General features: G+C 44.1%; 1 protein-coding gene across 1 annotated transcript in view; it reads right to left on the bottom strand.

The window, feature by feature from the left end:
• Positions 1-22603, bottom strand: part of LOC124545931 (glucose dehydrogenase [FAD, quinone]-like) — a 522628-nt gene that overhangs the window by 158645 nt on the left and 341380 nt on the right. The window contains exon 2 of the mRNA XM_047124891.1: positions 980-1195. Coding sequence (XP_046980847.1) covers positions 980-1177 — 198 coding nt within the window. The 5' untranslated portion in view covers positions 1178-1195. The remainder of the gene's footprint in view (positions 1-979; positions 1196-22603) is intronic.

Raw genomic sequence — 22603 nt, 5'->3', positions numbered from 1 at the left:
CAGAACCTGGATTCATCCGAAAAAAATGACGTTTTGCCATTCGTGCACTCAGGTTCGTCGTTGAGTACACCATCGCAGGCGCTCCTGTCTGTGGTGCAGCGTCAACAGTAACCGCAGCCATGGTCTCCGAGCTGATAGTCCATGCTGCTGCAAACGTCGTCGAACTGTTGGTGCAGATGGTTGTTGTCTTGCAAACGTCCCCATCTGTTGACTCAGGGATCGAGACGTGGCTACACGATCCGCTACAGCCATGCGGATAAGATGCCTGTCATCTCGACTGCTAGTGATACGAGGCCGTTGGGATCCAGCACGGCGTTCCGTATTACCCTCCTGAACCCACCGATTCCATATTCTGCTAACAAGCAGCAATGTCGCGATACGATAAACAGCAATCGCGATAGGCTACAATCCGACCTTTATCAAAGTCGGAAACGTGATGGTACGCATTTCTCCTCCTTACACGAGGCATTACAACAACGTTTCACCAGGCAATTCCGGTCAACTGCTGTTTGTGTATGAGGAATCGGTTGGAAACTTTCGTCATGTCAGTACGTTGTAGGTGTCGCCACCGGCGCCATTCTTCTGTGAATGCTCTGAAAAGCTGATCATTTGCATCTTATTCGTGTCGGTTAAATTTCGCGTCTTTATCACGTCATCTTCGTGGTGTAGCAATTTTAATGGCCAGTAGCGTACATGCACCGTGCGTGTGTCTGACGCAGTCATTCCGACGCTGCTATAGCCTGGACCTGTTTTTATCGACAGTAGGTCGGTGGTCATAATGTTCTGTCTGATCAGTGTACCAGAGGGGGGTTACTCTGAAGGGAAGAAAGTTGGCGCTGATAATTAAACAGCGCTTATATAAGAAAAACAAAAATTTCCGTTACTTTTTGATCACACCTCATGCGGTACAGTAACTCCACGCGGTATTATTAGCGATTGCTGCATGCAGACCAGAGTGGTTATGTACTGAACTGCCCACCTGATTGAAGATGCTCTCCTCGCCGCCGGCCTCTATGAGCAGCACCGACCACTCGGGGATCTCGGAGAGGCGAGAGGCCAGCGCGCAGCCCGCTGACCCGCCGCCCACGATGACGAAGTCGTAGACGTCTTTCTGGGCGAGCGCCGGGCCCAGCGGGGACACCGCCGCCAGCAGACTCAGCAGCGCCAGGGCACGCATGGCGGCCACAGCTCGCTCCTGAGGCACGAGAGCGCACGTCAGTCATCTCAACAAAGAAACGGCGACAGCGGGAACAGAAACAGATACGGGGCTAATCCCAAAGGTAAGTTCTATTTTTTATGAGTACATAGACTAGTTTATTTGTACAATGGTTTACATCAGTCTACAGCTTGAACATTTAGCTATTTTTTGATACAATCACAATTTCTGTCGATGCATTTTTGTAGAGGCTGTGGCAGTTTTTGTATGCCCATGTCATACCAGCTCGCCGCCACGCTGTTCAGAAAGTTACGAACCTCTTCTTTCACCTCATCGTCGGAGCTGAATCGCTCGGACCACAATTAACGCTGACAGATACTGTGAGACTCTGAAAAAACTCAAACGGGCAATTCAGAACCGGAGAAGAGGAATATTGAGCAAGGGTGTACACATTCTCCATGAAAACGCTCGCACACACATCGCTCGGCAAACCGTTGCTCTCCTACAACATTTTCAGTGAAACATTATCACCCACTCACCTTATAGTCATGACTTGGGGCGCAGTGACTATCACCTGTTCCCTAGGTTGAAAGAACATTTGGCCGGAAAGCGATTCAGCTCCGACGACGAGGTGAAAGAAGAGGTTCATAACTTTCTGAACAGCATGGCGGCGAGCTGGTGTGACATGGGCATACAAAAACTGCTACAGCCTCTACAAAAGTGCATCGACAGAAATGGTGATTATGTCGAAAACTAGCTAAATGTTCAAGTTATAAACTGACGTAAAACATTGTACAAATAAACTGGTCTATGCACTTATAAAAAAAATAGGAGACCTTACTTTTGGCTGGCCGCTGGTGGCTGAGCGGTTCTGGCGCTACAGTCTGGAACCGCGCGACCGCTACGGTCGCAGATTCGAATCCTACCTCGGGCATGGATGTGTGTGTTGTCCTTAGGTTAGTTAGATTTAAGTAGTTCTAAGTTCTAGGGGACTTATGACCTCAGAAGTTGAGTCCCATGGTGCTCAGAGCCATTTGAACCATTTTGAACCAACCTTACTTTTGGGATTGCCCTCGTACTATAGAGAAGACCGGGGTTAGGTGGAATAAGGGACTAGTTGACATACAGCTATTCCCAGCCACCGTGAAGCGAGAGAGCTGTCGTCGTGTTAGTGGGGAGTGTATGCAAAGATGCACCAGCCACTGTAACTTCACTCTGTGTGGAAGCGTCTCGAACGAAGGATCTCTCTTCCAATGTTTTTCTGACTGATGAGTAACTTTTTTCGTCATATACTTTTTCCATAAATTGAAGGTGGGTGGGGGGGGGGGAGGGGGGGTGATAAAGGAAATGAAGGGTCTATGGATGCCAGCTAAATCCGGGCTCTATGCGGAATCAGCGACCACGAGTGAAAATCTGTGCCAGTCCAGGATTCAAACCCGGGATCTCCCGCTTACTAGGCACCTGCGTTAACCACTGCGCCACCTGGACGCAGTGTTTATTGCAACTGCGCGAACTATCTCTGCAGGCTTCAAAGTCGAACCACGTTCCCTCCTAGCGCCACCTACCTGTAGTCCCTAACCGTGTACCCACGCTGCTTTGAGAGTAGGTCGGACGAACTTGTACATTCGCCCTGAATGAAGTGGATTCATTGCCCATTGAGGTACATCACTTATTAGACTGCGTGGTGTTTGTTCTTTCAGACACGAACGAATACGTCGTGTCTGTTCTTTCTGACATGTAGATCGAATTTAGAGGCTACTCAAAAATGTGTGTGAAATCTTATGGGACTTAACTGCTAAGGTCATCAGTCCCTAAGCTCACACACTACTTAACCTAAATTATACTAAGGACTAACACACACACCCATGCCCGAGGGAGGACTCGAACCTCCGCTGGGATCAGCCGCACAGTCCATGACTGCAGCGCCAAGACCGCTCGGCTAATCCCGCGCGGCTTAGGGGCTACTGATGGCAGTTTTCGAAGGAGCGGTTAACTGTGGTTGCCTGCATGTATCATAATTTTTCATTTCTCATTTGTGAGACAGAATAGTATCCATTTAGTTTTTGATATCACCGTGGGTCCAGCTGTCTTGCTTAGGAATGAGGTCAGCTGGTATACCTATGTAAATTCGCCCCACACCTAAGACAATGTAAACAATTTCTGAAAAAAAAAGAACACGTACACAATAACCCAGAAGAAATTCACCTTTTCCCGCAGCCGGACCCCGGCAGCCATCCAGCCGTAACCGAGAAGAGAGGTTACTGCTGTTCTAGCACACGTTCCTATCAAAGATAGAGTCGCGGCCGAAAGGGCCAATAAGAAGGAAACACCATGCACAGTCAAGAAGGATGACGTGCCTAAGGTTGACAAGTCGAAGAAGGAAAAACTTCTCAGAGAACGTCAATTTGAATTTTCTTCTACAGAATGTGATGACAGTGTGTCAGATGTTAGCTACGCCGAAAATGACAACAGCTTGCGCTTCCATAATGGTACTTCAGAGGCTGAGAAACCTCTCCATGATGAAGATCTTTGTGGTGCAGGCTCCTGGCGAGACAATAGTGAGGATTCTCACTCGTCAGTTCCCACGATCCCTGGAGAGCCTCAAAAAGAAGCCAAAAGTTCACTTCGAACGAGACTAACAACAAACCCCTGCAATCTCAACAGACTCCGTCACCCTGAATTCCATAAAAATGACTGTTTTTGTGAAGTACCATCCCAATCAGTATACTGGAAAGATTGTCGAAATCTATTGCAACGCGATTCGCGTGTCCACTGTGGTCACAAAGGGGAAGAGAAACTGCAAATGGCCAGACGAGTATCATTCAGTTGGATACTACCGAAGTAAAATTGTTCGAAAATGGAACTCATCTTTTCAAATAAACGAGCGCCCACTGCTACATTTGTGGTTGATTTAAAGGACTGGGCTAATTCTAATAACCGTAGGTAGGTATGATAATAATCAGGATCTATTTTTCATGAAGAGTTAATAGTTTGTTCACACATTTAAGTCCATAAGGTTATTTATTCATTTAAGAAGAATTCAATTTTCTTCGAGTATTATTAATTCACAATGTACTTTTCTTTAAACAGTTTATTCTTTGAAGAAAAAGCTGCTCCAACTTTCAAAATTCCTCGAAAATTGCTGTGTTCTGCCTAAGTATCCCTACGCATATCAATTTATGCCAACTAGCCCGTAGGGGTATGCCAGCTCACCCCGCACCCGGGATTATTAGTGTAGTTGCAAGCTTTTAATAGAAGTGCTTTTCTCTTTATCCAGACAAGTATTTAATTGATGGACCCTGCATGATTTTAGAATCAAAAAGTTAAGATATCTGCCGCATTCATCAGAATCTCTCCAGGTAGTGCTCAAAACAATAGAAAAATCAAAAACCAAAATTGTGTCAACTAGATCCGGTCTCCCTTACTTTTTACTTTCATGTTCCATTTGCATCAAAGAAAAATAAACACAGTACAGAATATCATTTAGTATAGATGACAGCTGCAGCTAAATTTATAGGTTTTATTTAATTTCAATCGACTCAAGTTGATGTGTCGGCACCGTTAACACCAAAATCATGAAAGAAGGTTCGGTCTAGAGGACATCGACTTGTTCTACCTCTGTGACGTGTCTAGTGATGATCACTCGGTATCCACATGATCACCTGGTATCATAGAGGGGTTTGAAGATGGTGTAATGTAACACTGAAATCGATTGCAAATAAAACAGAACCTACAAATACAGCTGAATGTGTCATTCCTGCTGCTTGAAGACATAGCAACAGCCGCCGTCCCCATATCTCTCACGGAAGCACTACAGATCTCTTCCTTAAACGCAAAGTGATCGCATGTTTTTACTCTAGTTGAGTCAAATAAAAAGCTCTGCTAGAGCGTTAATATATCTTTGTCACTAAGCTACAGGTATAATTAATTAACAGAACGGAGACACGTGCCGAAAACTATGTTTACAACATAGATTCAAATTCTTCACATAATTCCCGTACGTATATTCCGCAAAACAGGAACAATGCTGGTATTCTTGATATTTGTTTTATCGGAATTACCCCTTGGTCCAAGGTGTCCTAACGTCTCGTCACCCAGTGTTGGAGACATCAGAGGTTTTACCGACCCAGAAACAGTTACAGACTCAAAGAAGTTCAGCAAGCTGAACTGTTAATATGTATCCACACAACTTCTGTTCCTGTCAAAGATCGCAGAGTCGCTATGGACTTGGAGTGGAGAAGAGTTGGAGCTGCTTGTTTTATTTAGCGCTAGGGTCCACAACTTAGCTAATTTCAATCCTTCTCCTTTTCTGTTAAACTGCTTTTCGTGTTTTTGCGTTTCTATGGCTTCTCGTTATAGCCTAGCGTAGTAATGATTAGATTTTGCCAAAAACTAAGTCAGAGAAACGAATTTGGTGGTTCTTTGGTCTCTATGCACGACCTACTACTGCCGATTTATCCACTTTGCCCAGGCAACGACTGCGGTCGTAAAGCTTCAGCGGGAAATGATTAATGTTGTATTGAGGCATATGGGACGTTGCTAAAAATGGGATTTCTTCAGTTTTTTTAAATCAATAATAATTTCGTTAATAGACCACACAGTGTTTGTTTCGGTAATAATTTTCGTCAATCTAACCCGTTATTGTTCGCTTCCTAAAAAGTAAATATATCATTCGAGAACTAAATATGCTAGGAAAGAGGCAGCGTCTTTTATGACACACAAGCCGGTCGTGTATTAAGGTTCTCGGAAGAATCGACGAGGAAAGGAATAAAATATGAGGGAGTAACTTTCGTGGTACTGGAGGGAGCCGTAGAAACTTTAGAAAAAATAGTAAAGGACGTCTGGTGTGCGTCCCTGAGATGATGAGGTTGCAACAGAAAAAGAAGACGTAGCGAGCTGCATAGAAACAGTCAGAAAACAGATTAAAAAAATAATGCGAAGCCGTAATGGTCTACTTTCAGTACATGTACAAATCTGTAAAAGGGAACAACGAGGAGTTGGCGTTTTCTAGAAACACACTTCTAACAGCCTCAAGCTAAGGCACCTTAAAGATAGAAAATTACAGTTTAGCGCTGTGTGGCGGGTTGCTGTACCGCAGAGCACCAGGCGTGTCGTATCTCGTAATCTGTGCTGGCGATTATTTATAGTGCTAAACTACACTCCTGGAAATGGAAAAAAGAACACATTGACACCGGTGTGTCAGACCCACCATACTTGCTCCGGACACTGCAAGAGGGCTGTACAAGCAATGATCACACGCACGGCACAGCGGACACACCAGGAACCGCGGTGTTGGCCGTCGAATGGCGCTAGCTGCGCAGCATTTGTACACCGCCGCCGTCAGTGTCAGACAGTTTGCCGTGGCATACGGAGCTCCATCGCAGTCTTTAACACTGGTAGCATGCCGCGACAGCGTGAACGTGAACCGTATGTGCAGTTGACGGACTTTGAGCGAGGGCGTATAGTTGGCATGCGGGAGGCCGGGTGGACGTACCGCCGAATTGGTCAACACGTGGGGCGTGAGGTCTCCACAGTACATCGATGTTGTCGCCAGTGGTCGGCGGAAGGTGCACGTGCCCGTCGACCTGGGACTGGACCGCAGCGACGCACGGATGCACGCCAAGACCGTAGGATCCTACGCAGTGCCGTAGGGGACCGCACCGCCACTTCCCAGCAAATTAGGGACACTGTTGCTCCTGGGGTATCGGCGAGGACCATTCGCAACCGTCTCCATGAAGCTGGGCTACGGTCCCGCACACCGTTAGGCCGTCTTCCGCTCACGCCCCAACATCGTGCAGCCCGCCTCCAGTGGTGTCGCGACAGGCGTGAATGGAGGGACGAATGGAGACGTGTCGTCTTCAGCGATGAGAGTCGCTTCTGCCTTGGTGCCAATGATGGTCGTATGCGTGTTTGGCGCCGTGCAGGTGAGCGCCACAATCAGGACTGCATACGACCGAGGCACACAGGGCCAACACCCGGCATCATGGTGTGGGGAGCGATCTCCTACACTGGCCGTACACCACTGGTGATCGTCGAGGGGACACTGAATAGTGCACGGTACATCCAAACCGTCATCGAACCCATCGTTCTACCATTCCTAGACCGGCAAGGGAACTTGCTGTTCCAACAGGACAATGCACGCCCGCATGTATCCCGTGCCACCCAACGTGCTCTAGAAGGTGTAAGTCAACTACCCTGGCCAGCAAGATCTCCGGATCTGTCCCCCATTGAGCATGTTTGGGACTGGATGAAGCGTCGTCTCACGCGGTCTGCACGTCCAGCACGAACGCTGGTCCAACTGAGGCGCCAGGTGGAAATGGCATGGCAAGCCGTTCCACAGGACTACATCCAGCATCTCTACGATCGTCTCCATGGGAGAATAGCAGCCTGCATTGCTGCGAAAGGTGGATATACACTGTACTAGTGCCGACATTGTGCATGCTCTGTTGCCTGTGTCTATGTGCCTGTGGTTCTGTCAGTGTGATCATGTGATGTATCTGACCCCAGGAATGTGTCAATAAAGTTTCCCCTTCCTGGGACAATGAATTCACGGTGTTCTTATTTCAATTTCCAGGAGTGTAGTACCAAGTTACACTGATCTAAAAACTATTAAATTGGTTCATAAGACTAACTGCCCCACTAAAAGTTCAGTAAATCAAGTTTATGGAGTAAATCATATTTACGGATGGTTCGATGAACCCTGTGCCAGGCACTTAAATGTGATTTGCAGAGTATCCATGCAGATGCAGAACAACGAAGTTCGTCAAGATGTCAGACGAAATATTGAACCTAATGATACCTATCATCTGTTTTGAACCATGACGCCATCAAAATGGCTGAGAATCCAATGCAATTAACATACGCACCATAACAATAACTATAATTATTATCACAACATAGCTTTCATGGGCTTTTCAAACCTTTAGTGTGTCACCTTGCGCCGCAATGTAGACATTCGGCTACTCTACAGATCACACTGTAGCAAACAACCTACATTTGTAAAAGATACTATAGAAGCAGAAATAAATTTTGTCAATTTTCGTTCTTTTTGCGCATGTATTTTGTCACACGTTACAACAATAAATGTGTCAAGACCGCGTCCGGTACCGCCAGGTTTATCCGAGATGCGCATTAGTTGTTACACTGCAGTATCTCCTCATTCCTAGCAATAATTTTGTATACCTTCATGAAAAATCTTTTCTCACATTCAGTTAACTACGCAATCATTCTTTCGGAAACGAGAAGCTTCCTCTCGCGTGATCTCACGGTAATTCCATTCTGAAACTGTACTCTCTTCTGTTATAGTGTTGCATTACATCCCCTGCAAAGTTAGTCAAAAATTAACAGATAAAAATTTGGAGTGATACCTTCTTAGCAAAATATATTGCAAACGTAATGTATCTCAAGGTTGATAAATATCAAGGAACTTATTCTTGGAACACAGGCCTTACTTGACACAGCAGCACATGGCGGGAAATAAAAACTCATTTCAGCAGCTTTATAAAGGAAGGAAACTAAGACTACCAAAGTGAAAATTGAAAAGGAAAAATCGTTTCATATTATACAGTAGATGTTAATTTTCTCCTTGAATGTCGTGATTTGAAGGGTCTGTCACTTACTGGATAATAATTTCAGAAGTTCTTAGGGAGTTTCTTTCTTTTTCTTTGTGTGCCATCAGACAGGTGAGTGGTTAGCAGCAGAAGCCCTGTAGTATACTCGGCCCTCATCTAGTCTCGTCAACTTTGTTAGTTTGATGTTGCCGTTGGCCAGTAACAGTCAGTCAATGTTCTTCATCAGTGGTCTCCTACAATCCATTCCTCCCACTGCCCTTTCTAAATCCGTCTTTCTCATACATTAGTGCCTTAATATCTGCACAGTCCATGCGTATATGCTAACAAAATATTCTGCAGATCAGGTTTCACTGCCGTACGCGTAATGTATTCTGCAACATGACATACAGGTACCAGAAAAGCGTTCCAAAAGAAGTTTAATAAATTTCGACGTCATTTTTAACTAGTATTATTCTGCATACGTGGATCATCTACCACTCTACTAAACATGGCATAGCAGAACTTCATGACAAAACGGCGTTCGAAATTGCTTGGTGAACTTTTCGTGTATAGCGGGATCTAAGTGAGCAACCGATTGCAGGCGGTACCGCTGCTGTAATTTGCAGCGATATATCGCTGTCGTCTGGGGCCTTTAGCACGACAGAGCCTCTTTACATTTCAGTGTTTACGTAAGAGCACTGTTAACAGATGCATATCAGGAACAGTGGTTAGATCGTGCAAGACATTTTGCGTGGCCTGTGTATCCGCTGGATTTATGTTTCCCACGATTTTACTTTCTGTAGTTGACGTGGTGTACTTTACTTCAGCTGCAACCAGAACTGAAGCGCTTTCCCGATACGTCCTCAGTTATTAATTAGATATATTCCAATCTCTGTTTTCCCCGCCAGTTTTTACCCTCTGCAACTATAATGATAGTTATTCCCTGGTCCCTTAATACGATGTCCTATCATCGTGAATCTTCTTCTTGAGAGTATTTTCTATATGTTCCTCTTCTCACCGAGAAAGGAGATCCTCCTCATTCCTTATCTTATCAGTCCACCCAATTTTCAACATCCTTCTGTAGCACCACATCTCAAACGCTTCGCTTCCCATCTTTTACCGTTTTCGAAGAGTTCATACAACGTTGTGCTCGAAGCCTACATTCTCAGAAACTTCTTCTTCAAATTTAGGCCGATGTTTAATACAAGTAGACTTCATTTGACCAGGAATGCCCTCTTTGTCTCTGCTAGTCTCTTTTTTGTATTAAATTTGTTTCGTTCGTCACATCTTTTGCTTCCTGGATAGCAAAATCCCTTGACTTCCGAGTTTTCTTGGTCAACAATTTTAGCAATAATTTCATCACTATTCGCATTTCTGCCACTCCTCATTACTTTCGTTTCCAGTCGGTTTAATCTTAGTCAATATTCTACACTCACAAGACTGTTCATTCTATCCAATATAATTTAAAGTAAATTGAAGAAAGACGAAAGTAATAAGAGCAGAAATGAGAACAGTGAGAAACTTAAAATCAGGATTGACGGTTGCGAAGCAGATGAAGTTAAGCAAATTAACCAGTGACGTGAGGGGCGAGGAGAATATCAAAAATAGACTAGCAATGAAAAAAAGGACATTCCTGGGTAAGAGAAGACTACTGGTATCAAACGTAGGCCTTAATCTTACGAAGGAATTTCTGAGAATGTACGTTTAGAGAACAGCATTGTATGGTAAGGAAATATGGACTGTGGGAAAACCGAAACAGAAGAGAATCGAAGCATTAGAGATGTGGTGCTACAGACGAATATTGAAAATTATGTGGACTGATAAGGTAAGGAATGAGGAGGTTCTCCGTACAATCTGAGAGGAAAGGAGTGTGTGGAAAACACTGATAAGGAAAAGAGACAGGACGATAGGACATCTTTTAAGACATGAGGGAATGACTTCCATGGTACTGGAGGGAGCCGTAGAGGGCAATAACTGTAGAGGAAGAGAGAGATTGGAATACGTCCAGGAAATAAGTGAGGACGTAGGTTGCAAGTGCTACTCTGAGATGAAGAGGTTGGCACAGGAGAGGAATTCGTGGCGGGCCGCATCAAACCAGTCGGAAAACTACAAAAAAGGATATCAATTAATTCATCAGGAATTCTTATCATTGATGCCTGTTCGCCCTGAATTTTAGTCCCACTCTTGAGCCATTCTTTTAATTCCGTCATTGTTTCAGTGGCGTACACAGTGAACGCTAGCGGCGAAAAACTACATTCCTGTCTTACACCCTTCCTAATCCGAGCACTTCATTCTTGGTCTTCCACTCTTATTGTTCCATCTTCTTTCTTGTACATATTGCATATTACCCGTCTTTATGTACGGTTTACTCCCAGTTTTTCTGTGAACTTCTAACATTAGTACCATTTCCCATTCTCTAACGCTTTTTCTAAGTCGACAGAACCAATGAACGTGTCTTGATTTTTGTTAATTCTTACTTCATTATCAGTCGCAACGTCAGCACTGCTGCAGTGGTACTTTCACATTCCCGAAAGTCAAATTGTTCCTCATCAAATTATTCCCCATTCTTCTAAATATTATTCTTGTGAGCAACCTGGAGGAATGAGTCGTTAAGCTGATATCGTTATATTTCACGCACTTATTTTCCCTTGCTACCTGCGGAAGTGTTTGGATGATACTTTTCCGAAAGTCTTGATGGTACGTTGCCAGTCTCACAGCCTACACACCAAATTGAACAATCGTTTGCTTGCCATTTCCTCCCATGATATTAGAAATTCCGATAGAAGGTTATCTTTCCCTTCTGCCTTAATTGATCACAAGTCTTTCAGATCTCTATTAAACACTGACTCTAAGTACTGAATTCCCTACATCTTCCATATCGACTCCCACTTCTTGTTTCGTCACGTCATCAGACCAGTCTTCCCCTTCATAGAGGCCTTCAACGTACGCTTTCCACCCATCCACGGTCTCTTCTGCGTTTAACAGTGGCATTCCCAATTTTGTCACTTTTGTTTTTAATTTCATCGAAGGACGGTTTGATTTTCGTATTTTCTAAGCCAGACCTTCCGACGACCATTGTTTTTGGATTTCTTTACTTTCTTCCTGCGAATGTTTTACATAAGCTTTCCGAACTTCCTATTTATTTCATTCTTAAGTAACATGGTGGTTTATTCCTATCATTTCCTAAACGTGGGCCGGCCGGTGTGGCCGTGCGGTTCTAGGCGCTTCAGTCTGGAACTGCGCTGTTGCTACGGTCGCAGGTTCGGATCTTGCCTCGGGCATGGATGTGTGTGATGTCCTTAGGTTAGTTAGGTTTAATTAGTTCTAAGTTCTAGGCGACTGATGACCTCAGAAGTTAAGTCACATAGTGCTCAGAGCCATTTGAACCATTTGAACCTAAACGTGGTTGTACTTATTCTTTCGTCGGTTAGTTCAATCAAGTGCACATCATTATCTTCAGTAATTCCTATTTCTTTCCGGACTGATTATTCCGGACGATTCCCTTAAACTTCAGCATACTTTTCATCTTTACTAAATTGTTAACAGAATCTGTATCTTCTCACGGGTATCCTTTACAGTCCAGTATCTAATTCCGGTATCTTTGTCTCCCCATGGCGTAATCAGAACCGTTTCCAAGTATACTTCTCCCTCTTGTGATTTAAAGCAAAGTATTCGCTATTAACTCCACTAATTTATTGCAGAACTCAGTTAGTCTTTCACCTCTCTAATTCCTGCTGCAGAGTCCACACTCTACTGTAACACCTTCTTCTGTCCCACCTCCCACCCCCCTACTATAGCATTCCAAACTCCCATTATTTATTACGAGCAGACTATCATCTCCCATTGCATACTGTACTACTCGTTCAATGTCCTCATTTACTTCCTCTGTCTGTTCATCTTCTGTTCGTGACGTTGGAGTGTACACCTGAACTGTTGTTGTTGTAGGTTTTCTGTAGATTCTGATAACAACCCTGCCACTAAATTGTTCACAGTACCACGCTTCCTGCCTTACCTTCCTATTCCTAAACAATTCTCCTCCTGTTATACCATTTTCTGCTGATTTTGATGTTAACCTATATCACTCTGACCACCCACTATACCTAGAATGAGCTTTTGCATTTCTCTTTCCAGATTTTGTAGCTTCCCTACCACATTCAAACTTCTTACAAGCAACACTGCAACTTTTTAGAATGTCAAGTTTATGTTGGTTATGCAGTCTTTTTCTGATAGTCATCTTCCCTTTGGCAGTCCCTTCCTCGAGTTCGGAATGGGGGGCTATTCCGGAATTTTTTGCCAAAGGAGGGATCATCATGACACTTTTTCGTTTACTGGTAATACGTAGTGTGAAGACAGTTCATGTGTCTTTAATTCAATGGTTTCCATTGCCTTTTGCAACCTCATACCGTTGATCATTGCTGATTCTTCCACCTTTTAGTAGCAGGCTACCTTCCCGAGGACAAGAGGGTACATTGAAACTCTGTCCGCTCATTGGTCATCTTTTGAAAGGGCCATTGGCAGAACGAGAGTGATGCAGAGTTGTTCGGGCGCTATTAACGACGGTTTTTGTTCGAGGCTTACGCACCGACTCTGTCCGAACCCTGAACTCAAGACATTCATATTTCGAAAACATATATGTCGAAAACACTAGACATAGGCCGCGGGTACCTGCTAAGGTATCAACCACATAACGAGACAATAAAAACAGTATCAGCTCATGTGTAAATTCTTTCGAACTCGCCTGTAATAAAACTTAATTTGCGCACAATTTTTGTTGATCATTTTCAGAATCCTGCAACCGTCGCGTAACCCACAAGTAAGTCGCTTTAAGATTCTTGTTGCATTAAATAATTCCTGCTTTTGAGAAATGCCTCGGGACGCAAGCCAGTCATAACAGAAAATATATATTAAGCAGCTTAATGCACAGTTCTGTTATTGTGAATTATTGACTGCAGTTTATGGAATTTTTCTTGTAATCGAGAGAAAGAAGCATATGACGTTGTCAGCTAGAAAACATCAGCTAGCTAATGGGGAGGGTTTCCTTCCTCTGCACATAATGGCCGTTTCCTATGCGGTATTTACACTGAAGAGCCAAAGAAACTGGTACACCTGCCTAATAACGTGACGGACCCCCGCGAGCACGCAGAAGTGTCACAACAGGACGTGGCATGGACTCGACTAACATCTGAAATAGTGGTGGAGGGAACTAACAGCATGAATCCTGCAGGGAGGTGGTGAAGATCTCTTCTGAACAGCACGTTGCAAGGAATCCCAAATATGTTCAATAATGTTCCTGCCGGCCGCGGTGGTCTAGCGGTTCAGGCGCTCAGTCCGGAACCGCGCGACCACTACGGTCGCAGGTTCGAACCCTGCCTCGGGCATGGATGTGTGTGATGTCCTTAGGTTAGTTAGGTTTAAGTAGTTCTAAGTTCTAGGGGACTGATGACCACAGATGTTAAGTCCCATAGTGCTCAGAGCCATTTGAACCAATAATGTTCCTGTCTGTGGAGTACGGTGGGCAGCGGAAGTGTTTAAACTCAGAAGAGTTTTCCTGGAGCCATTCTACAGCAATTATGGACCTGTGAGGTGTCGCAGAAGTCCTGCTGGAATTGGACATGTCCGTCGGAATGCACAATGGGAATGAATGGATAGAGGTGATCAGACAGGATGCTTACGCACGTGTCACCTGAGAGTCATATCTAGACGTATCAGGGGTCCCATATCACTTCAACTGCACGTGACCCTCACCATTACAGAGCCTCCACCAGCTTGAACACCCCCTGCTGACAAACATGGTCCATAGATTCACGAGATTGTCTCCATACCCGTGCATGCATATCCGCTCAATACAATCTGAAACGAGACTCGTCTGACCAGGCAACATATTTCCACTCATCAACAGTCTTGTGTCGGTGTTGATGGGAGCAAGCCAGGTGTAAAGCTATGTGTCGTGCAGTCGTCAAGGGAACACGAGTCGGCCTTCGGCTCCGAAAGCCCGTATCGAAGTTGTTTCGTTGAATTGTTCGCACGCTGACACTTGTTGATGGCCCAGCATTGAAATCTCCAGCAATTTGTGGAAGGGTTGCACTTCTGTCACCTTCAACGATTCCCTTCAGTCGTCGTTGGTCCCGATTTTGCAGGATCTTTTTCCGGTGGCAGCGATGTCGGAGATTTGATGTTTTACCGGATTCCTGATATTCACGGTACACTCGTGAAATGGTCGTACGGGAAAATCCCCACTTCTTCGCTACCTCGGAAATGCTGTGTCCCATCGGTCGTGATCTGAGTATAACACCACTGTCAGGCTAATTTAAACCATGATAACGTGTCATTGTAGCAGCAGTAACCGATCTAACAACTGCGCCAGACACTTGTCTTATACAGGCGTTGCTGACCGCAGCGCCGTATTTTGCCTGCTTACATATCTTTGTATTTGAATACGCACGCCTATACCAGTTTATTTGGCGCTCCATTGTAAGAGTAGTGTGTTACGTGTATTCGTTGAGTGCACGTAACTGTAATAGGAAAGGAAGAGGTGGAGATCATGGTTAAACGTTCCGTCAACGAGGAGGTGATCAGAGAAGAAGCTGAAGCTCGAATTGTAAAATGATGGTGTAGGAATTGGATTGTGTTCTTTTCTAAGGAGCACGTTCCACGGCCACACGCAAACATCCGTATGTCGTCAGCCATGTGTCACAATCTGCACTTGTACATCCGTTATGTATATTCCCGCGCGTGGGAGACACTTTGATTGAAAGTCACTTCCCCGGTGTCAGCGGGTAAACGCAATTTTGTAGTTCCCATGTTGTTCCGAAGGAAGATTGCGTCGTACTCCTGAACATCACAGGCACTGCAAAATTGTATTAAAGTCGCGATGGCCACACAGGGATTTCAACCGCTGTTCTCCCCAATGCGAGTCGAGCGTCTTGACCACTGCGCCATATCACTCCGTTTGCTAGGACTCTGCTCGCAGTCACTGATGGTTGTTGTCGTCATAGTGACGTTCACTTTCAAACAATCGCAGGGTCTGATGCTTGGTTGGTTTGCTAATTTACTTTTTCAGGTACAGATGGCGTATTGTTATCTTTTCGCATTCTCCTCGAACACTAAATTTTAAACCAAAAATACACTCTTTTGTTCCTATCATACCACACTCATTTACAGTTTTTGTGTTTAGCGGAAGGACAGCCCCTATGCCTAAATAACTAGGAAAATGTAATCTTTCAAGATCTTCCTTCTGTGTACAATATAGTTGAATAATGCAGATAAGTGAGAAATACCTGAAAAAATGTCATTTTACCAATATCGGAATGAATTTCTCTCTGCATTGGTGTGTGCGCCCTAATTTGAAACGTCTTGGCTGGTTAAAACTTTGTGCCGGACTGGAACTTGAACCTCGGACCTTAGTCTTTCGCGGGCGAGTGCTCTATCATCTAACAAGGGAACCTCCCCATCGCACCCCCCTCAGGTTTAGTTGTAAGTTGGCACAGTGGATAGGCCTTGAAAAACTGAACACAGATCAGTCGAGAAAATAGGAAGAAGTTCTGTGGAACTATGAAAAAATAGCAAAATATACAAACTGAGTAGTCCATGTGCAAGATAGGCAACATCAAGGACAGCGTGAGCTCAGGAGCGCCGCGGTCCCATGGTTAGCGTGAGCAACTGCGGAACGAGAGGTCCTTGTTTCAAGTCTTCCCTCGAGTCAAAAGTTTCTTTATTTTCGCAAAGTTATGATCTGTCCGTTCATTCATTGACGTCTCTGTTCACGGAAAAATTTGAAAACGATAAAAACATATGTTTTGACAGAGCACAGGGAAAACTGTGCGACTATGAAACTGTTGCATTCATTTGTTGCAGTTTATGTGACAAACTCTTATGTTTTCATCACTTTTTTGGGAGTGATTATCCACAAGAAAACCTAAATCGGGCAAGGTAGAAGAATCGTTTTACCCATTCGCCAAGTGTACAAGTTAGGTGGGTCGACAACATATTCCTGTCATGTGACGCACATTCCGTCACCAGTGTCGTATAGAATATATCAGACTTGTTTTCCTCTGGAGGAATCGGTTGACCTATGACCTTGCGATCAAATGTTTTAGGTTCCCATTGGAGAGGCACGTCCTTTCGTCCACTAATAGCACGGTTTTGCGGTGCGGTCGTAAAACACAGACACTAAACTTATTACAGTGAACAGAGACGTCAATGAACCAACGGACAGATCATAACTTTGCGAAAAAAACTTTTCACTCGAGGAGAAGACTTGAACCAAGGATCTCTCGTTCCTCAGCTGCTCACGCAAACCACGGGACCACGCCGTTCCTGAGTTCATATCCTCCTTGATGTTGCTTATCTTGCGCATGGACTACTCAGTTTGTATATTTTCCTTATTTTTTTCATAGTTCCACACAACTTCTTCCTGTTTTCTCGATTCATCTTTGTTCAGTTTTTCAAGGCCTATCCACTGTGACAACTTATAACTAAATCTGAGGGGGGCGCGATGGGGAGGTTCCCTTGTAAGCTATACAAACATGACTAATTTCCCGCTCTCACTGCCTCACTTCCACCAGTACCTGTACTAACTTCCAAACTTCGCGAAAGTTCTCTTGCGTAACTTGAGGAACTAGAACTTCTGGAAGATGGATATCGCGGAAAAATGATTTATCTGTACCATAAGTAGATTGTTTGTTCTGCAAGACATGAATCACACCTTGGAAGTCTGGTACTGATGGAACTAAGGCTTTTTGCCGGTGATGAAGTCGTCTGTATTCAAGTACTTTTATGGTAAAATCTTGCATGACTATTCAATGAGAACTGTATAAGATTTCAAAGTGAACCAAAGAATAGTAAGTTGTTTTTAAAGTTAAGAAATGTAAAATGATCAGGCGTAAGTAAAACAGGTCGCAAATTCCTGTTCATTGATACGATACTAGGAAAATGGAAGCAGCCTATAAAAGAGACTGCTTCCAATACACTGATACGAACCACCCTCAAATGTTGATCAAGTGTATGACAGCCGTACAACGAAGAACTGACAGTTACGTTGAGCGTATACAAAGAAGGATAGCACGAGTGGTGACAGGTTTGTGTGGCTCATAGGACAGCGACGCCGAAATGCTGAAAAACACATGTGGCCCACGGTTGGAGATAGACGTCAATTATCTCACGATAGCTTACTTACAAAGTTTCAAGAGCCAGTGTTTAGTGATAAATTCTCGTAGGAACATTGTCTGCATGAGACTCAAGTTCCTCAATCCCTTAACCGTATGGTTATTGTTCTGGTGCCTAACAACATACCTTTAAGGAAGCTGTTGTTATTATTTTGTTTACAGTGAAAAAAGCGAGCAGATCATATGTCTTGCAAATGTATTAACCAAGTTCTTTTGTTTAATTTAGTACGTTAGCTGTTATGCAGTTCACACCCTAGATGGCAAAGGCAAACATTCTGTATGTTGCCGATTATTATTAAATAAAAATAATTATGTTATAAAAAAGCAACGAAGTATTCTCAGAAGCTTATTAGTCGTGAAGATCCGTGTCGTTTCCCTGATTCGCAGGACATGATAAGTGACCGATATTTAACATGTAATAATTTTTTTGCCACAATGTCACAACTCGTGAAATCATTAACAGAATGAGAATTCACCTCTCTCTCTCTCTGTCTCTCTGTCTGTCTACCGATCTATCTACCCATCACGCACACACACTCGCACACGCACACACATGGAAGGCAACATGCGCGCCCAGGCACAGTATTTTCGGAGATGAAAATTGTATCATGTTTTGGGCTAATAGTTACATCTCATTCCGATTACAAATCTTCTCCGTCAACAATAAACATATTCCTTCACACCATGAGCTTACCTTTCGTTTCAGCATTCTCAACGTGTGCTACGAAATTCCTTAGGTTTAGAAATACTTGACTCAATGCTCACTTAACGTTGAATTCCGCTGTGCAATGTACCTGCTTTGTGTAGAGGCGAGAATTGCATTCCACTCGTGGCAGACAGTTCTGAGAGTTTCCGCGTAGGAATTATTTGTTGTTTAAGTAGAATCCTGTTTTTATCATTTATTTCTCAATAGAAGATGGCTCTTTCATAACAATCCTCGCTACACTTTTCCATTACTGAAGGCTATGAAGAAAAACTGGTAACTCACATATATAATCATGCAATTGAACAGGTCGTCCTTCATCGTGAGCTGAGCCCCAGTGGGAAGTAATCGATATGGTAACTTGTATCGACTGAACAATCTGCTGAAGAGTGAACAGAGTACAATTTCCAGTCAGGAATTTTCTTTGCCTCGTGATGACTAGGTGTTGTGTGCTGTCCTTAGGTTAGTTAGGTTTAAGTAGTTCTACGTTCTAGGGGACTGATGACCATAGATGTTAAGTCCCATAGTGCTCAGAGCCATTTGAACCATTTTACAATTTCCAAAATTCCTAGTGACTCTTACTGCCGCACTTTTATAGATCATTGTTTCTTATTATTGAAATTTCTTTCGCCTTCTTTCCTGCGAGCAGCATTTTCTTTATTCTGCATTGCATTTTACTGCGTCTATGTCTTTAACATAGAGTTCACAAGTTCTGTGAACTACCCAGGAACATATGGAAACTGTAATTATACAGGTGACGTTGTGCTTTGAGCACAATGAGACTTCAAACAATAAAGTAATCAAAACGAATATTTCACTCCGCGGAAGAGTGAGCCCTGATTTGATATTTCCTGGCAACCGTGAGTCCGACAAAACCTTTCCCCACGAAAGCTCGCTGCGCAGTGCCGATGGTACTGTTACCGACGACTGTGCCGGTAAAGCGGAGTTATTGAACGCAGTTTTCCGAAATTCCTTCACCAGGGAAGACGAATGGAATATTCCAGAATTTGAAATACGAACAGCTGCTAGCATGAGTTTCTTAGAAGTAGATACCTTAGGGGTTGCGAAGCAACTCAAATCGCCTGATACGGGCAAGTCTTCAGGTCCAGATTGTATACCGATTAGGTTCCTTTCAGATTACGCTGATACAATAGCTCCCTACTTAGCAATCATATACAACCGCTCTCTCACCGATAGATCTGTACCTACAGATTGGAAAATTTCGCAGGTCGCACCAGTGTTTAAGAAGGGTAGTAGGAGTAATCCATCGAACTACAGACCTATATCATTGACGTCGGTTTGCAGTAGGGTTTTGGAGCATATACTGTATTCAAACATTATGAATCACCTCGAAGGGAACGGTCTGTTGATACGTAATCAGCATGGTTTCAGAAAACATCGTTCTTGTGCAACGCAGCTAGCTCTTTATTCACACGAAGTAATGGCCGCTATCGACAGGGGATCTCAAGTTGATTCCGTATTTCTAGATTTCCCGAAAGCTTTTGACACCGTTCTTCACAAGCTGCGGGCCTATGGGGTATCGTCTCAGTTGTGCGACTGGATTCGTGATTTCCTGTCAGGAAGGTCGCAGTTCGTAGTAATAGACGGCAAATCATCGAGTAAAACTGAAGTGATATCAGGTGTTCCCCAGGGAAGCGTCCTGGGACCTCTGCTGTTCCTGATCTATATGAATGACCTGGGCGGCAATCTGAGCAGTTCTCTTAGGTTGTTCGCAGATGATGCTGTAATTTACCGTCTGGTAAGGTCAACCGAAGACCAGTATCAGTTGCAAAGCGATTTAGAAAAGATTGCTGTATCGTGTGGCAGGTGGCAATTGACGCTAAATAACGAAAAGTGTGAGGTGATCCACATGAGTTCCAAGAGAAATCCGTTGGAATTCGATTACTCGATAAATAGTAAAATTCTCAAGGCTGTCAATTCAACTAAGTACCTGGGTGTTAAAATCACGAACAACTTCAGTTAGAAAGACCACATAGATAATATTGTGGGGAAGGCGAGCCAAAGGTTGCGTTTCATTGGCAGGACACTTAGAAGATGCAAGTCCACTAAAGAGACAGCTTACACTACACTCTTTCGTCCTCTGTGCGAATATTGCTGCGCGGTGTGGGATCCTTACCAGGTGGGATTGACGGAGGACATCGAAAGGGTGCAAAAAAGGGCAGCTCGTTTTGTATTATCACGTAATAGGGAAGAGAGTGTGGCAGATATGATACGGGAGTTGGGATGGAAGTCATTAAAGGAAAGACTTTTTCGTCGCGGCGAGATCTATTTACGAAATTTCAGTCACCAACTGTCTCTTCCGAATGCGAAAATATTTTGTTGAGCCCAACCTACATAGGTAGGAATGATCATCAAAATAAAATAAGAGAAACCAGACCTCGAACAGAAAGGTTTAGGTGTTCGTTTTTCCAGCGCGCTGTTCGGGAGTGGTATGGTAGAGAGATAGTATGATTGTGGTTCGATGAACCCTCTGCCAAGCACTTAAATGTGATTTGCAGAATAGTCACGTAGATGTAGATGTAGAAGCCAACGTCCCGTTCTTAGGTCCCGTTCCGGCACACACCTTTCAGAAAAATGGCTCTGAGCACTATGGGACTCAACTGCTGAGGTCATTAGTCCCCTAGAACTTAGAACTAGCTAACCTAAGGACATCACAAACATCCATGCCCGAGGCAGGATTCGAACCTGCGACTGTAGCGGTCTTGCGGTTCCAGACTGCAGCGCCTTTAACCGCACGGCCACTTCGGCCGGCCACACACCTTTCAATTCACAGTAAGTTTCAATTAGAAATACAAATTAGCGTCTGTAATGAGATCAGTAGAGAGGCGAAAATATCTCCAATAAGACAAGGTAGTAGAAGAGAATGCGAGATTGCCTTTGTTGAAGGATCCATCCAGACAATGGCCGGAAATTTCTTAGAAAATCAGACTAAATCAAAATGAGGGTGGCTTGTTAGTGATGGTTATTAGTTAAATTGTACCCAATCATGATAGCTCATCAAGATGTCTGCAACTTGCAAAACGTCCACATCCATGCCCGTGCTGATGATAGCAACAGATTAACAAGTATGATCGTTACTCCACCTTCCTTCTTTAATACACAACGTACACGAATGAACAAATAAACACTGAATAGCCAAAGAACTGGTACTCCTGCCTAATGTGTAGGTCCCCCGCGAGGCCACAGAAGTGCCGCAACACGACGTGGCATGGACTCGACTAATATCTCAAGCAGCGCTGGGGGCAACTGACACCATGAATCCTGCAGGGCTGTCCATAAATCCGCCGAGGTGGTGAAGATCTCTTCTGAACCTCAAGTAGCAAGGCATCCCTGATATGCTCAACAATGTTCATGTCTGGGGAGGCTGGTGGCCATCGGAAGCGTTCTAATAAGAACCATATTTCTGGGGCCGCTCTGTAGTAATTCTGGACGTGTGGGGTGTCCCATCGTACTGCTGGAATTGCCCAAGTCAGTTAGAATGTACAATGGACATGAATGAGCGTAGGTGTAGAGGCAGCCGCCGAGCCGGGAGGACACGGAGCAGAGCAGAAGCAGCACTTGTGTGATAAACTGTAAATTAATTTAATCTTTGTTTTTGTACACGTGCTTCTACAAAGAAGTGAACTGTTCATGTGTATTTTACTGTGTTGACTAGTGGTTAGAATATTAATCGTAGTTTTTGTTGTTGGATGCGGCTAAGTCTTGTGAATATCCTTGTGGCATTGTTCTGGATGTCTTGTCCGAAAACTACCTTGAGCAGACAGTTAGAGATGCGGCTCTTGAGGGTAACGTCTTAGACCTCCTGGCAACAAACAGACCTGAACTTATGGAATCAGTTAACTTAGAGGAAAGCATCAGTGATCACAAGGCTGTGACAGCATCTATGATGACGGGTCCTACAAGGAATGTTAACAAAGTTAGGAAGATATATTTGCTCAGCAAGGGTGACGGGATACAAATTTCAAAATATCTCATCAGTCAGCATCAAATATTCAGTGATGAGGACGAA

The sequence above is a fragment of the Schistocerca americana genome, chromosome 8 (assembly GCF_021461395.2).
Source record: "Schistocerca americana isolate TAMUIC-IGC-003095 chromosome 8, iqSchAmer2.1, whole genome shotgun sequence".
Taxonomy (NCBI): Eukaryota; Metazoa; Arthropoda; class Insecta; order Orthoptera; family Acrididae; genus Schistocerca; species Schistocerca americana.
The sequence above is the reverse complement of the archived record's forward strand: the minus strand, read 5'-3'. Positions and strand labels throughout refer to the sequence as shown.